Raw genomic sequence first — 15,105 nt, forward strand, 5'->3', positions numbered from 1 at the left:
AAGGAACTGCCCAAGATCCAAAGCATAGCACCTCATCTGTGAAACACGGTGGTGGGAGTGTTATGGCCTGGGTTTGAATGCCTGCTGAAGACACTGGCCCACTTATCTTCATTGATGATACAACTGCTGATGTTAGTAGCATAATTAATTCTGAAGTGTATAGGCACATCCTATGTCCTCAAATTCAAACAAATGCATAACTCATTGGCTGGTGGTTCATTCTACAGCAAGACAATGATCCCAAACATACTGCTAAAGCAATAAAGGAGTATTTCAAAGCTAAAAAATGGTCAATTCTTGAGTGGCCAAGTCTGAACCCGATTGAGCATGCCTATTATATGCTGAAGAGAAAACTGAAGGGGACTAGCCCCCAAAACAAGTATAAGCTAAAGATAGATGTGATACAGGCCTGGCAGAGCATCACCAGAGAAGGCACCCAGCAAATGGTGATGTCTATGAATCGCAGATTTCAAGCAGTCATTGCATGCAAAGGATATGCAACAAAATACTAAACATGACTACTTTCATTTACATTACATTGCTGTGTCCCAAACTTTATAGTGCCCTGAAGTGGAGGAACTATGTATAAACATTGCTGTAATTTCTACATGGTAAATCCAAAATGTATAAAAATGACCTTTATTAAAATCTGACTGCACTTTAACCACATGTGATTTTTTTTCTATTACAAATCTGAAATTGGGAAGTACAGAGGCAAATAAATGATGAGTCTTTATTCCAAACATTATGGAGGGCATTGTATATTTAACTCTCTCTTGAAAACTTCCAGTGAATTGGCCTCCACTGCCTGCTATGGCAGAGAATTCCACAGATTCACAACTCTCTGGGTGAAAATGTTTTTCCTCATTTCCGTTCTAAATGGCCTACCCCTTTTTCTTAAACTGTGAGCCCTGGTTCTAGACTCCCCCAGCATCGGGAACATTTTTCCTGCATCTAGGGGGAAATAATTGTTTCCATGTAATCGCCACACAGCAATCACACGTCCATGTCTCTTGAAGACACAGTTGTTGGTGTAACCATGAGTGGTCATTGAAATTGACAAGGAATTGATTCTATTGACACTTGAGTTGTGATACCGTGTTAACAATGAAATGTACAACCATTCATGCATTTGCCGTGGAGAAACAAAAGATATCGATATTGAAAACACCTTTTTTTTTGAAAATCCAATGAGAAAAATAACTTTGTTTTTAGGATCTGTAGCTCTGCTCTTTCTCCATTGACACCATTGTTTTAATAACTCAATTTCCTATAATGCAGATCTTTTTAGGGAACGCAACAATTGTGTTGTAGCAGACCTATTCCTGACTTTTGTGCTATTTAGGTGTTTGGATTGTGCAAATCATTCAAGTATGACAATACAGTTTACAATGTTTTTTAAATTGTACAGCTATGTTCGATTCTATTTGATGAAAAGATTGTTCACCTTATAGTTGCATCACTGTCATTGTACCACTGCTTAAGAGGGACAAATTGTGGGTAATTGTAGCATCTGCTGGCTTCCAAAGTAGGCAATCAGCGACGATCTTGAATGGCGTTGCAGGCTTGAAGCATGATATAGTCTGCTCCTGCTTTTTTTTTTCTTGCTTTGTTAAAACTCAACTATAAACCACTTACTATTTTCATTTGAATGAATGTCATATGGTCAATTACAAGCAAAATCTTCAGATTTACAAAACATACCAAAGTGGAACAAGGAATGTAATGAGCAAAAATGTTAATTATTTAAATTTATTATATAACTGAACCCAGTCTATGATGGAGAATTGAAATTGATTAATAGGAATCAGAGACAATACACACTGAGGAGAAATAAAATAAAAAATATATAGCAGTAATACTGGTAATTGTCAGAAAGAGAAGGTTCTCCATAACATTAATGTGGAGTTTGGATTCAAAGCAAAAGTAAGTTATATTGAAGTGTTACTTGGATAGGCAACACCACATCCTCCACAATAACTCAACACCAGTGCCCTACAAGGATGCGTTCACAGTTGTCTGCCATACTTCCTACACACTGTGCGGCCAAATTCTGCTCCAACGTCATCCACAATGGTGGGCTGAATCGTTAATGGGAGGAGTATGGGCAGGATATAGAGAATTTAGGAACATGGTGTCAGGACACAACCTCTTCCTCAATGTCAATAAGATGCAGTGAGTTATATACTTCAGATTATCTACATGGTGTACATTGCCAATCGGCATCAATGGTGCCGATGTGGAAATGGTTATGAACTTAAAGTTCATTGAACCACGTTGAAAGGACAGCCAAGTAGGCACACAACACCTCCTTCCTCAGGAGTCTGAGGAAATTTGGCACGTCTCCAATGACTTACAAACTTCTACAGGTATACTGATGTAACATAGAAGGCATACTGTCGGGTTGCATCACAGCTTGATTTGTGAACAGTTTAGTCCAAGACCGCAGGAAATTGCAGAAAGTTGTGGATGAAGCCCAGTCCATCACAGACCAGGATCCCCAGATGTGCAGAATCCCCATCTGTACTTTGCACTGTCCCAAGAAATCAGCCAACATAAAGGACCTTTCCCGCCTCTGTCATTCCTCCTCATCCCTGCATACAGGATCGTGAACACCTGCTACCTCTCTGTATTCAGACTTCTTAATGGTTCTGCCATAAGCTTAGGCCGTAGTCCCGATTCTCCTACCTACCTCAATGCAGATATTAAACTTTTTCTCTGAGACTGTTACGCAACAATGCTGAGAACTGTATTCTGCTCTCTGATAACTTTATTTTTCCTCTACCTTTTGTACTTGAGTTTGGCTTGATTATATTCATGTATAATATTATCTATAGGCATACTGCCTGGTTCCTGTACCAAAGAGGAAGCCCCCCTGCTCCTCCTATGATCACAGACCGGTGGCGCTGACTTCACACATCATGAAGTCCCTTGAGAGGCTGGGACCCGTGGCTAAACCCTACCTGGACCCCCTGCAGTTCGTTACAAAACATCCACCTGCCATCATCCACCTGCTCCATCATTCCTATGCTCACCCGGATAAGCCGGGAAGCATTGTGAGAGTCATGTTTATTTACTTCTTCAGTGCTTTTAACACCATCTGGCCTGTCGCTTCTGCAAAGATTGAGTGAGAAAGGGAGTTTAGAGAAATAACTGAGCCGGTCTGTTAGAAGCACCACTCGGGATTAGATCAATGAGTTGGTTATTCTGAAGTATAGATTAATAACATTGAAAGCATAACATGCTATTTATTTCACATTTCCTATGTAACCTTTTTTATTTACATTTAAGGAAGATCTGAGTTCTCAACAATCTGTTGAAGATGACTTTGGGAGAGGCCCATGGGCTACCATGAAGGAAGATTTGAGGTTGGATGAAGGAGACATTCGCTGCTTCCTTCGAAATTATAGTATTGTCATGGTTCTTCGAAAGGTATGTTTAATGGGGAAAGCAACAGTCATGTTATTCTGGCTGATCTTATTAAATAACTATAATTGAATTGCTTTCTCAAGGATAAAGGAAGCTGGCCATGTGCCTTGGAATAGGAGGGAATAGAACTGATAGGATAAAGGAAAAAGATGTTTTGTACTTGCAGGGAACCATCATTTTGACAGAAATTATTGCTGGCAAATTTATATATTTTTCCCAATGAGAGAGAAATGGAAATGGGGGGTGGTAGTAATGGTGAATTGGAAGTTGCTATAAAATCACACTATTGGAATATCCTTCCTTTAAAAAAGTAAAGTAATGGTTTAATTTGTTTTAAGATGTGACGAAAAATAAGATTTGCAAGGCAAACAGCGGTAAGATAATTGGTGCACTGACCCAGGGTATCACAGAGATGAGGGCAGATGTGGAAGGCAGATCACTAAAGATCACTAACAATGGGAACCACGCCATGGTGTGGTTGGGAACAGCACATGGATCTGCAGGGAGAAGCCACTCTGCACTTTGAGCAAATACCAGGCTACTGCACGGCAAAGGTGTGGGTCGTCTTGCACAACCCCCACCCTGCATCTTGGAAAGAAAATTTGTGGAAGATATATTAATCAAGCATATTTTTCGGTAACCTGATACATCAGTCAATGTTGCCGGCAGTTGCCGAAAAAAATCGCTGTGGGATATGCTCTTAAGGGGTTAGAAGAAAAAACAGGCTCTGCTGGTGGAGGAGTCTAAAACTGGTGGTTACAACCTAAAGAGTAGACCTTTGCTACATTGGTTAAGAGATTAATGCAATACATATCTTTAAACCTACATAATTAAATCTGATACGTATAATTATTTGTGTTTTGGCTGCTGTACTTGCATTAAGCCCTGCCTAGACTTTGTGAAATACTTAATTTGCTGTTAAAGTAACTTAGATTTTAATTTTATTCAAGAAACAAGCTAAAATGGATGAATATTTCAAATCTTTTAATGACGCAACTGTTTTTATAGGCGGCCTTAAAACAGCTCCCTAAAGGCAAGGTTCCCCACATGGCTGTGCTTGTGAAGTCGCTGACTCGAACGAACACAGATGCCAGCGCTGTTTTTAAAGATCCATCAGGTAGCGATTTTCTTCTTGCATTTCACTTTGAATTTAATAATTGAAACTTCAAGAATAATCTAACCGCATTCATTGCAGAGTTATGGGAACATTAGCAGGATTGGTCTAGACTTATAGGTCTTCCAAACACAAAAGTGTGCATCCCAAAACCGCATTGGATGTGGTCTATATAGATGCGAGTCCTATTAACCCACTTTGGAAATACAGCGTAGAAGCAGGTCCTTCGATGTTTTTTTACCGAAGACAATTAACCTACAAAAATGTACGTCTTTGTAGTGTGGGAGGAACCCGGAGCGCCCGGAGAAAACCCACGCAGTCACAGGAAGCATATACAAACTCCGTGCAGACAGCACCCATAGTCAGGATCGAACCTGGTCACTGGCGCTGTAAGGCAGCAACTGTGCCTCCCTGGTGAACTGTAGGAATCCATCTCTGCAAGTATACACTTTCCATGGGAAGCACTGAACAAAAACTTCTGTTAATTACATTTCTTTAGAAAAGTTATGACCAGCTACAATGTACTTGCCATCCCCACAGGCAATAGGTAATTCTGCACGTCCGAAGAAGGGTTTCGGCCCGAAACGTTGCCTATTTCCTTCGCTCCATAGGTGCTGCTACACCTGCTGAGTTTCTCCAGCATTTTTGTGTACCTCCGGTAATTCTGCACAGGCTGATGATCACGACTGGTGATGTTTCAGGTCAACACCCATCTTCAGACTGATTGTGGAGCAGGGTTGGCGATGAAAGCTAGATGAGAGGAGGGGCAGAACAAAAGCTGACAAGTAATGGGTGGATACAAGTGAGGGGAGGGTGGGTGTGATAGGCTTGCTTGTTGGGAAATACCAGAGATGAAAAAGACAAAAGGTGTGACAGAAAGGGATTGAAGATTTACAAATTGTGAAGCTAGAGGAAGGAAAGTGAGTGGGAGGGAGCAGAAATAGGTGAATAGGTATGTCCAGGTGGGGCATTTGGGAAGGGCGTTTGCAGTTACCTAAAATTGGAGATTTCAATATTCATAGTGTTGGGTTGTAAGCTACCTACATGGAATATAAGGTCCTGTTCCTCCAGTTTGTGTGTGGACTCACTCTGACAATGGAGGAGGTCCAGGACAGAAAGATCAGTATAGGAATGGGAAGAGGAGTTAAAATGGTTCGCAACCAGGAGATCCGATAGCACTAGTCGGACCAAGTGCAAGTGTTCTGAGAAACAGTTATATATGGTGCATGTGAACCTCCATTAACCACATCTACTGCATGAGGTTGGGGATGAGTTCTGTGGAGCAGGAGCAGGTGAAATAATAGGTCTTCCAGGGCAGTCCTGTTTGATAATTTCAGGAAAGAGATAGATTCAGACTTTACAGGGCTAGGGAACTATAAGGTTGGAGACTGTGGAGGGAGATCGGCAGAGGTGATAACAGTAGTAATGATCTGGGAGATGGTGGCCTGGCGTTTATCTTGGGATCATGGTCAAGGATTTGGTATGTGGTGGTGGAGCAGCCAGAGAGTTGCTGCCACAGGGCATGCAGCGCCAGAGACCCGGGTTCGATCCTGACTACGGCCGCTGTCTGTATGGAGTTTGTACATTCTCCCCGTGAACACGTGGGTTTTCTCCGAGATCTTCGGTTTCCTCCCACACTCCAAAGATGTTCAGGTTTGTAGGTTAATTGGCTTGGTATAAATGTAATTTGTTGCTAGTGTGTGTAGGATAGTGTTAATGTGCGGGGATCGCTGTTCGATGTGGACCCGGTGGGCCAAAGGGCCTGTTTCCACGCTGTATCTCTAAACTAAACTAAACAGAGGTGTCAGAGAGCTGGTGCCTGGTCTCAGCATGGTGGAGATTAGCCTGCCAGACTGAAATTTTCCTGTGCTCCACCTGGATGAGCACCTATTTCTCCCTTACCACTTCCACTGCTGGCTTCACATTTCGCGCTTCTTCTATGTTTGCTTCACACTTCTGTCTTTTCATCTCTGGCCTTTGTTCAGCCATCTGCCAATCAAAAAACACCATCATTGCCAGATTTAGTTTTCTCTCCACTCATCAACAATCAGTCTGAAGAAACGTTGACTATCAATATTCTCCAGAGATGCTGTCTGACCCGCTGAGTTACTCCAGCACTTTATCTTTTATAGTAATCTGGAAGTTGGGTTACTTGAAGTTTAATTGTTTGTGTTTTTGCACAGGTGAGATGCAAGGTACCATTCACAGACAACTTCTGGTTGAGCAACCGAATGATTTAAAAGTTGGAACGGTTCTCCTCCTGAAGCAGGTTGTTAGCTTGATTTAAATGTTAAAGATTTTGGACATTAACTACTGCTCTGTTAACACCAAGTAAATGTGATTGCCTCATCTGTAAGGGAGAATATCATCCAAGTAAAAAGACGACTTTTGTAAGCTTCAGGCAGTCAACAGTGAAATTTGATGTAAAGTTGGTGGCAGATGAAATGAGCAATGCTTTTTTATCAATGATACAGTCTATGCACATTGGTAACTTGTCGACATGACTATCAATAGGCCATTTATCTTCCTCAGTTAATTTCAATATGTAAATATAATAGGTGAATTGTCGCTCATCAACTGGAGCATGTTTTTTTGTTTCTGTGTTCAGGTTGGTGTATTTTCTCCATCACTTCGAAATCATTATTTGAATATAACACCAAGTAATGTGATTAAAATATATCCGCAAGGTGCCACGGAATACATTCATAGTCAACTGGCCCAGAGCTCCCAGGTAAGAATTCCAAGTGTAAGAAATTATCTCTTGTATTGTATTGTACCATTGACAAAGGTACTAAACAGCAAGTGAACCTTTACTATTCCTTCAGATTCCCGTTATGGAACTCCCTGCCCTTTACATCTTTGAAGCTCAAAGTTGGTAAAAGACGAGTTCCTTTATCGGTGATAGTGGTGTCCTGCACTTTAATCCAGTAAATAAGAACTTTAATAAGAGCAGAAAGGAACTGCGGATGCTGGTATATACTGACAGTAGACACAAAGTGCTGGAGTAACTCAGCAGGTCAAGCAACATCTTGGAGAAAAAGGATAGGTAACATTTCAATTCTGGACTGTTCTTCAGAACTTTAATAGAATTTGAGTAGCTCTATCTTGACTACACCAAATTTCTATGAAGCTCTGAAGAAACTATGATTGTACAATCCAATTCCAGAGGAAACAAAGTGTTCCAGCGGATTCCTGTACAGTTGGAGCTGACACTGGAGAACACAGCGGCTTTTTTGAGTTGCAGAGGGAGGGGGCAAATGACAATTAAGATCATCTCGCAGAAAAAAATAAATTTACATGAAATTCGTTGTTTGCTTATTTAAATGAACAAAATATAAAATTGCATAACCAAAGGTATGCGGTGAAAAATAAAATAAAGCAAATAGATGATGTATACCCGGCATTGAAATGGTTTATAAAAAGAATGAAAGAGAAGTGAATCAATTGTACTTCACCATTTCATACCTGCTCTCATGCATCGATATCATTTAAAGGCTGGTGATATTGTGCATGCATAGCGATATGCTTTGTCTTTACTAACCTTTGAATTTTCTACTTAAACTCTCACTTGGTGCATTTTAATGAGCAGGTATAAAAGTTGCTTCACAGCACAAGTCTATTCAGTGTATAATCAGATGCTGCTGTTTGCTCTTCAAAGCCATTCTATCAAATTTCCTTGATCTTGCTCCATACGCTGTTTCTACTTTCTTCTCAATTATATAACTAAGCTGCTGATGGCAAGGCAATTCCATTTTCTATTGACCTTTTGTAGTGAAACACTTCCTCCAGCTTCCCTCTTTTATTTTTCTACTTTTAATCATCAGTCTGTATCTTGTAGTCACTAATTCAACAACCAAGAGAAATAACCTTTCATTGATTATTCTCCAAGTTATTTGGTTCTGAATACTTCATCTGGGTGTTCATTTAAAGTTCTTGTTCAGGGTCAGCAAGGTGTGGTATTTTGACTCTTTTTGTTTTAACTGCAAAGTTTTTTGCAAGTATCCCATTGGTTCTTCAACACACCATTGCTCTAATACTTTTCCTACAATGGACTCCCCATAATTATGTGCAATACATACATAGTAGGCTGATCATTTTAACCACATAACCACTTGTATATTTGATAACACCTCTTACTTACCCTTGGACCATGATCCCACAGACAAGCACCAGACCTTTTCTGATTCACACATCATTTCTGATTTCATTACTTCAGGCTCTCTGCCCTCTAAAGCGCCAACCTTATTGGTTCCCAGCCCCTCGCGTCCCGATTTTATCTTCTCCCCAAAATCCACAAACAGAACTGTCCTGGCAGCCCCATTGTTTCTGCTTGTTCATGTCCCACTGAATTAATTTCCACATACCTCGACTGCATCCTATCTCCCCCCCCCCCCCCCCCTCCAGTACAAACCGTCCCTACCTATGTCCAAGACACCTCACACACTCTTCGTTTCTTCAATGACGTCCATTTTCCAGGCCCCCACTCCCTCATCTTTACTATGGATGTCCAGTCACTACACCTCCATCCTCCACCAGTAAGGGCTTAAAGCTCTATGTTGATTCCTCAACAGCAGAACCAGCTAATTTATGTCTACTAACACTCTCTTCTACCTCGCAAAGCTGGTCCTTACCCTTAACAACTTATCCTTTAACTTCTCCTACTTCTTCCAAATCCAAGGCGTAGCTTTGGGCACTCGCATGCACCTATTGGCCATGTTCTTTATGGTAGTTGTTGTGAGTTGTTAAGTTGCTATGGGAGAACCATAGCTAACTAGCTACAGTGTATTTTGTAAGTGTGCTCCTGGGCACTCGCATGCACCTACTGACCTTTTTCTTTGTGGTAGTCGTTGTTGTGAGTTGTTAAGTTGCTATTGGAGAACCATAGCTAACTAGCCACAGTGTATTTTATAAATGTTACACACTATGTCCACTGTGTTGGTTGAGTGAATGAATACTTGAGGTGGTTAGACTGCCACTTTGAATGTTAAAGAACATGCAGTTACATTTTCTTGTTGGAAATTAGATTGCTTGTCATTCTTATGGCATGAATGTTTGTTAGTGTTCTCAATCCATTGCTGAACATTGTCTAATAGGGAGTTAGAAAGTTTTGCTAGATTGGGATGAATTCTAACCAAAATTTAGGCCTACACTGACGAGTTTTGAAAGATGAGATGTGATCTATGAAGAAGCTAAGAGAATGCTTTCATTCATTAGGGAATCTGAATCTATAATTTCAGATTAAGGGACCTTCCGAGGTGAATAAAGTTGTCTACCATCATATTACCTTTATATCCTCTGGTTCTTGATTCACCTATTCTGGGTAAAAGACTGCAGAGAATTCCTGTGAAAGGAGGTAACTGGTGGAGAACCACAGGGATAATTCTTGGAAGGCATTTGTTAATCTATCACACTCATTTGGAGGAAGGAATAATATAAAAGGAATGCAATGGGATATGGATGGATTGAGTGAGCAGGCAAAATTGGAGTTTAGTGTGGGGAAATGTGAGAGATGAAAAAACATACTAATATTTAATTATTTAAAAGTGCCTGCCAGTGTCTGGGGTTTAGAGGGATCTAGGTTCAAAGATGGGGTCCAATAGATAATTCTGAAGGCAAATAGCACTTTGGTCTTCATTGCAAAAAGATTGGAATTAAAAAATAGGGAGTGTTTGTTAGAATTGTTGGTGAGACTTTATCTGGAATACTAGATACTGTTTTGGTCCCTCCTAAAGTGGAGGTTCATAAATATTTAATAGAATCGAGGAATAAGGGAGATAAGGAGAAATCTCACGATCTGAGGATAGCCATGACTAAATTACAATGCGGGGCAGGTGTGAAGGGCCTGATGACCTCCTCGCTCTGATTTTCTTGTGTTCATTCAAAATATTTTCCTTTTTATCAGAACTCTATTGGACTTCTACAGGTATCTACCGTTGACTTGCTAGAATCAAGATGTGGCAATTCTTTAATGACAGAGAAAATCCCCTGCACAGCCTCTACATCTTTGGACTGTCAGACACCTACCAGGACAAGAATGGGAACCATAGAAGCATCTGGATGTGAAAGCACAGCATCACAGGGACAATGTGAAGAAGAATGGGAAACAGGTAGATTGGATGTTCAAAACAAATGTTTAAGATACATTTAAGTCATTTGCACATAGTTTTATTATTGGTAGGTTACATTTCTAAATTATGTATTGTCCTACATTGATGTTGAGCAAGTGCTTAAACAAGTACAAACTCCATACTGAAAATCCAAAAATCCTTCCAATTGAGGTTTGCAAATAACTTGCACCTATGAAACATGTTTTTTTTTAAACATGTGCATTTGGTTGCAGTCTTTGAGATAAATTGAATTGGAGAGGTTTTTGAATGTTATCAGCAAGATTAAAAATAATTCAGATTTCTCCATTATTTATGTTTTCAAAGCCTGAGATCAAAACATTTTCTAGGTGGCAGTTTTCAGAATGTAATTTCTTGTGTGGAGGGAGCATCCATCCAAAATGCCTAATATTCAGGTTGGCGCAATGGCACAGCTAGTAAAGCTGCTGCCTCACAGCACCAGAAATTCAATCCTGACTTCAGGTGCTGTCTGTGGAGTTTCCACGACTGTGACCGTATGGGTTTACTCTCGCATCTCAAAAAAGGCGTATGGTTGGTCTGTTATTTGGCCACAGTAAATTATCCCTTGTGTGTTGGTGAGTGGTGGTTAATTGTTTTTAAAGGGATTCATGGCGGATTAGTGTCAATGAGTAGTGGATGGTTGGCATGGATTCGGTGCGTCAAAAAGCGTGTTTCTGTGCTATGTGTTTCTGCAACTCTGAAATTAGAATAGTTCTGATGTGTTTACTTTTGCTCACATAAGACTTAAAATACGATGAATAAAACCCTTGGATTGCATTATGAGCTTTGTTTTAAACCAAGGCTTCTGAAGAAGTTTGATTAATCTTGTGTTAGTTAGTGAAAGTATTCAACAAAGCTTACATGCATACCGATTCCTTTTTAGGTTTTAACTAATGGGGAAACAGCATCTCCTGCTGTCAGTACCAAGTAGATCTGCTTTGGTTCTCTGCTGGGAATAACATCTTGTATTGCAAACTCATAAATTACCAATGAAGAAAACTGGATGGGGGTTAGGTAGATGAGGTTCAAAGTAGAGAAATGTGAAAGTGCTATTGAGAAAAAGAATAATGAAAATTGGATAAGCTTTAAGATATTTACTGATTTACTGTAAGTTGGTATGTCAGTCTTTGAAGTGCCAGTTCAGAAGTTAATTTATCTTTTTCAAAACAGCATTTAGGATTCTGTAACTGTTGTTTATGAAAGGGAGCATTGTTAATGCAAGCTGTTGATTAGGCTGCACCATTAATTAATTCTGGGAAAACATCTGAATGAAATTTGTATCAGTCGAATGTATGAGATTTATGCTAAACTAAAGGTTTTTTATTACGAAGGAGAGATGGGGAATTGGGTGTAAATTTACAGAAACTAAGTGAAAACTTGCATTATGGAAAATTATGACAAAATTAGCAGTTGTTGGGGAACAGATGAGTCAGAAGGCATCAAGCGGTAAATTACCACCTTTGCATACCCTTATCCTTGAAATGTACAGCTCTGGAATTTGAACACGATTTGAAATTTGCAAAACCATCTGATATTTTTTTTTCTAATTAACCTTTCTAATATTGTAAAGAATAACGGAACAGCTCAATCACTGAAATATTTTGCCTTTCAATATGTTTGTTTCCTGCTCTTGTGGTCTGTGATTTTTTTAATTTAAATTGAATTGATTGAAATGTTCAAATTGAAATTGAGTGCATGTGATCTGAAGCTAGTTTAGCCATTTACCATCAAGCCTGACCAAGTAGCAATAAGTTATATTGAATCACATATTCCTCTGCCAAAAGTCAAAATACTCTAATTATGCCCGAGAGAAAATACATTACACATCTTAATTTCCATAAAACATATTGTCTCCCATCATCTCATCAACTTTACGTGGCCATGGTTGTTGACGTTCCAAAGTCCTTGCATTTTCCGTTTCCGTTAAAATCCATTTTCATGGAATAATCTCTTCGTTATTTCTTCTTGCATCGGGGCAATATTTCATGGGTCATGGGTTTTAATAATGGTATAGAAATGAACTTGATGTCAACAGTTGCACCTGTCGCGATACCTCCTCCCTCGAATCTGTCCAGAGACCCCCAACAGTCCTTTCAGTTTAGAAAGTGGTTCACTTGCACCTCCTCCAACCTCATCTACCGTATCCATTATTCCAAATGTGGACTCTTATACATCAGCGAGACCAAACGTGGGCTGGGTGATCGTTTTGCTGAACACCTTCGCTCAGTCCGCCTGAACCTACCTGATCTCCCGGTTGCTATACACTTTAATTCTCCTTCCCATTCCCACATAGACCTTTCTGTCCTAGGTCTCCTCCATTGTCAGAATGCGGCTAAATGCAAATTGGAGAAACAGCATCTCATATTATGCTTGTGCAGCTCACAGCTCAGTGCTATGAACATTGATTTCACTTAACTTCAGGTAGCCCTGGCATTCCGTCTCCCTCTGTCCCTTCCCCACCCAAGTTGCACTAGCTTCTTGTTTTCACCCAACAAACAGCTAACAATGGCCTATTTCCGTTATCATCGTTATTTTTTTGCGTATCTTTCATTCATTGTTCTTTATCTGTCTACATCATCGTCTATATCTCTCATTTCCCTTATCCCTAACCAGTCTGAAGAAGGGTCTCGACCCGAAACGTCACCCATTCCTTCTCTCCAGAGATGCTCCCTGTCCCGTTGAGTTACTCCAGCTTTTTGTGTCTATCTTTGGTTGCAATTGGGATTGCAGTTTGTCCATTTTGTGTGTGCCATTGGCATTTGTATCAATGGTCAAAACCATAGTTTCAATGGGAGAAACAAAACCTAGTGTGCAAATAGCCTCCAGGATATTACATCTTAAAAAAAATATCACTCACAAACAGTTGCTTTTGCAATGGGATTACTGGTAGGTGTTTAAGAAATGTATAAAAACACTGCAACATTAAGTATTTAACATTCATTTTTGCATTAATATGTCCCAAATGTTTCAGTTTTCTTTGCCAGAAATGCAATTGATCAAACTTGTATTCTGTGTACATATCTGCAGAAATTATTGGATCACAATCACTGTACTTGCTTATCAGTTGCCTGCAATTTAATTTTCGCTTTAATTTTTTTGCAGATGATTTTGATTGCTTGATGGCTGAATTGCCAGAGGAATTCTTCTCCCAATAGAACATCCTGTGTAGTATATGATTTCATCTTGGGAAGCTGCTTATTTATTTATTTTGCCTCTGCTCAAGCTGATAATTGTGTTTAAAATATTCATTGGATTTTAGATTAACATGAGATCATCCAGTATTGCTACAAATAAGACTTGAAATTATGGTCATTAAGGAGACGTTCTCTGTTAGAATGTGAGTCAGCCTCTAATGTGGGGCTCTTTTTGCACGGATGTACCGAAGCAGCCTTTGTACATTATTTAAATTATTATTTTTGTCCATTTAAAATTAACTGGAATGCTAATTTGTAATCGTTCAAATTTGGATGTTTTGTTAAACCTTGCTGTACATCAATATTGCTGATATTTGAAGATTATTAAAATATGGTTTTGTGTTGATGTTATTGTCAGAAGAACAGAGTCTCTCTTTAGAAGCCTGTATCAGACAAAAGCTCTGTATCACAGAAGATGAAAACTAATTGATCCCATGGCAAGTTGTGCTGTTAAGTACCTCTCCCTGCTGTCTCCTACTTCCATAATTTTCAATGTCCAAAAGGAACTTTATAATGAGCTTGTGAGCCATTTTGTTTTCATTGAGCCATTTGCCTTTGGCTTTGGTGGACTGAAACTTTTCTAATTGAAGTGTTCTTTGCAGAGTTCCGTTGCGGGCCATTCTCAGCCCTCTTACTGGTGCTTGGGTTGCTCTATACGTATTAGATCATCACAGGCGTGTAATCAGGCCGAGTTCTCTGAACTTCGATTTGCATTGGTTTCCCACAGCAACTTGTGATATTCATAGTTCTATTTGTTTCCAGATTGTGAAATCACCTTGTGGATTTGTGTTCAGTGGTGTTGCACAAGTACAAAAGTATTTGTATTGCTTTACAAATCAACATTAAAGGCAACAGCACTGGCTAGTGGTTATAATGTGCATCGTTCCAGCTTCCAGCTTTTTTTAACTTTCAACCCAGCACCAGCCTTATCATTGTATGTCAAACATACCCAGGCAGTTCTATAACTTCAACTTGTAAATTTAACACTTCAGAATATGTAAGTTCAAATAAACTCTGCAGTTTATGAGTGCAAAAATAAAAGGAAAGACTGGTATCTACAAACTCTACAAAGATGCTGTTGTGTCTACCACTTCAGGTTGTTCATGGTTTACATTTCTTGAAGTTTGGAATGGTGATTGATAAGTATGATTTTAAATATGTGGAACTGTTTTTGTTTTACTCTCTATTAAACAATGAAAGCCAAAATTGCATTATATACAAAGTACATCACAGAAAAGGGACA

General features: G+C 39.5%; 1 protein-coding gene across 2 annotated transcripts in view; it reads left to right on the forward strand.

Moving 5' to 3' along the window:
• Window positions 1–14,210, forward strand: part of hrob (homologous recombination factor with OB-fold) — a 28,929-nt gene extending 14,719 nt beyond the window's left edge. Inside the window, exons 5-10 of one of the 2 annotated variants that reach the window (XM_055657298.1) lie at window positions 3,292–3,432; window positions 4,438–4,546; window positions 6,727–6,812; window positions 7,152–7,274; window positions 10,446–10,650; window positions 13,771–14,210. In XM_055657298.1, the coding sequence (XP_055513273.1) occupies window positions 3,292–3,432; window positions 4,438–4,546; window positions 6,727–6,812; window positions 7,152–7,274; window positions 10,446–10,650; window positions 13,771–13,823 (717 nt within the window). In that variant the 3' untranslated portion in view covers window positions 13,824–14,210. The remainder of the gene's footprint in view (window positions 1–3,291; window positions 3,433–4,437; window positions 4,547–6,726; window positions 6,813–7,151; window positions 7,275–10,445; window positions 10,651–13,770) is intronic. The other variant, XM_055657299.1, reaches the window with a different exon arrangement.
• Window positions 14,211–15,105: the final 895 nt, after the last annotated feature.

This window comes from Leucoraja erinacea, chromosome 27, assembly GCF_028641065.1.
Source record: "Leucoraja erinacea ecotype New England chromosome 27, Leri_hhj_1, whole genome shotgun sequence".
Classification (NCBI taxonomy): Eukaryota; Metazoa; Chordata; class Chondrichthyes; order Rajiformes; family Rajidae; genus Leucoraja; species Leucoraja erinaceus.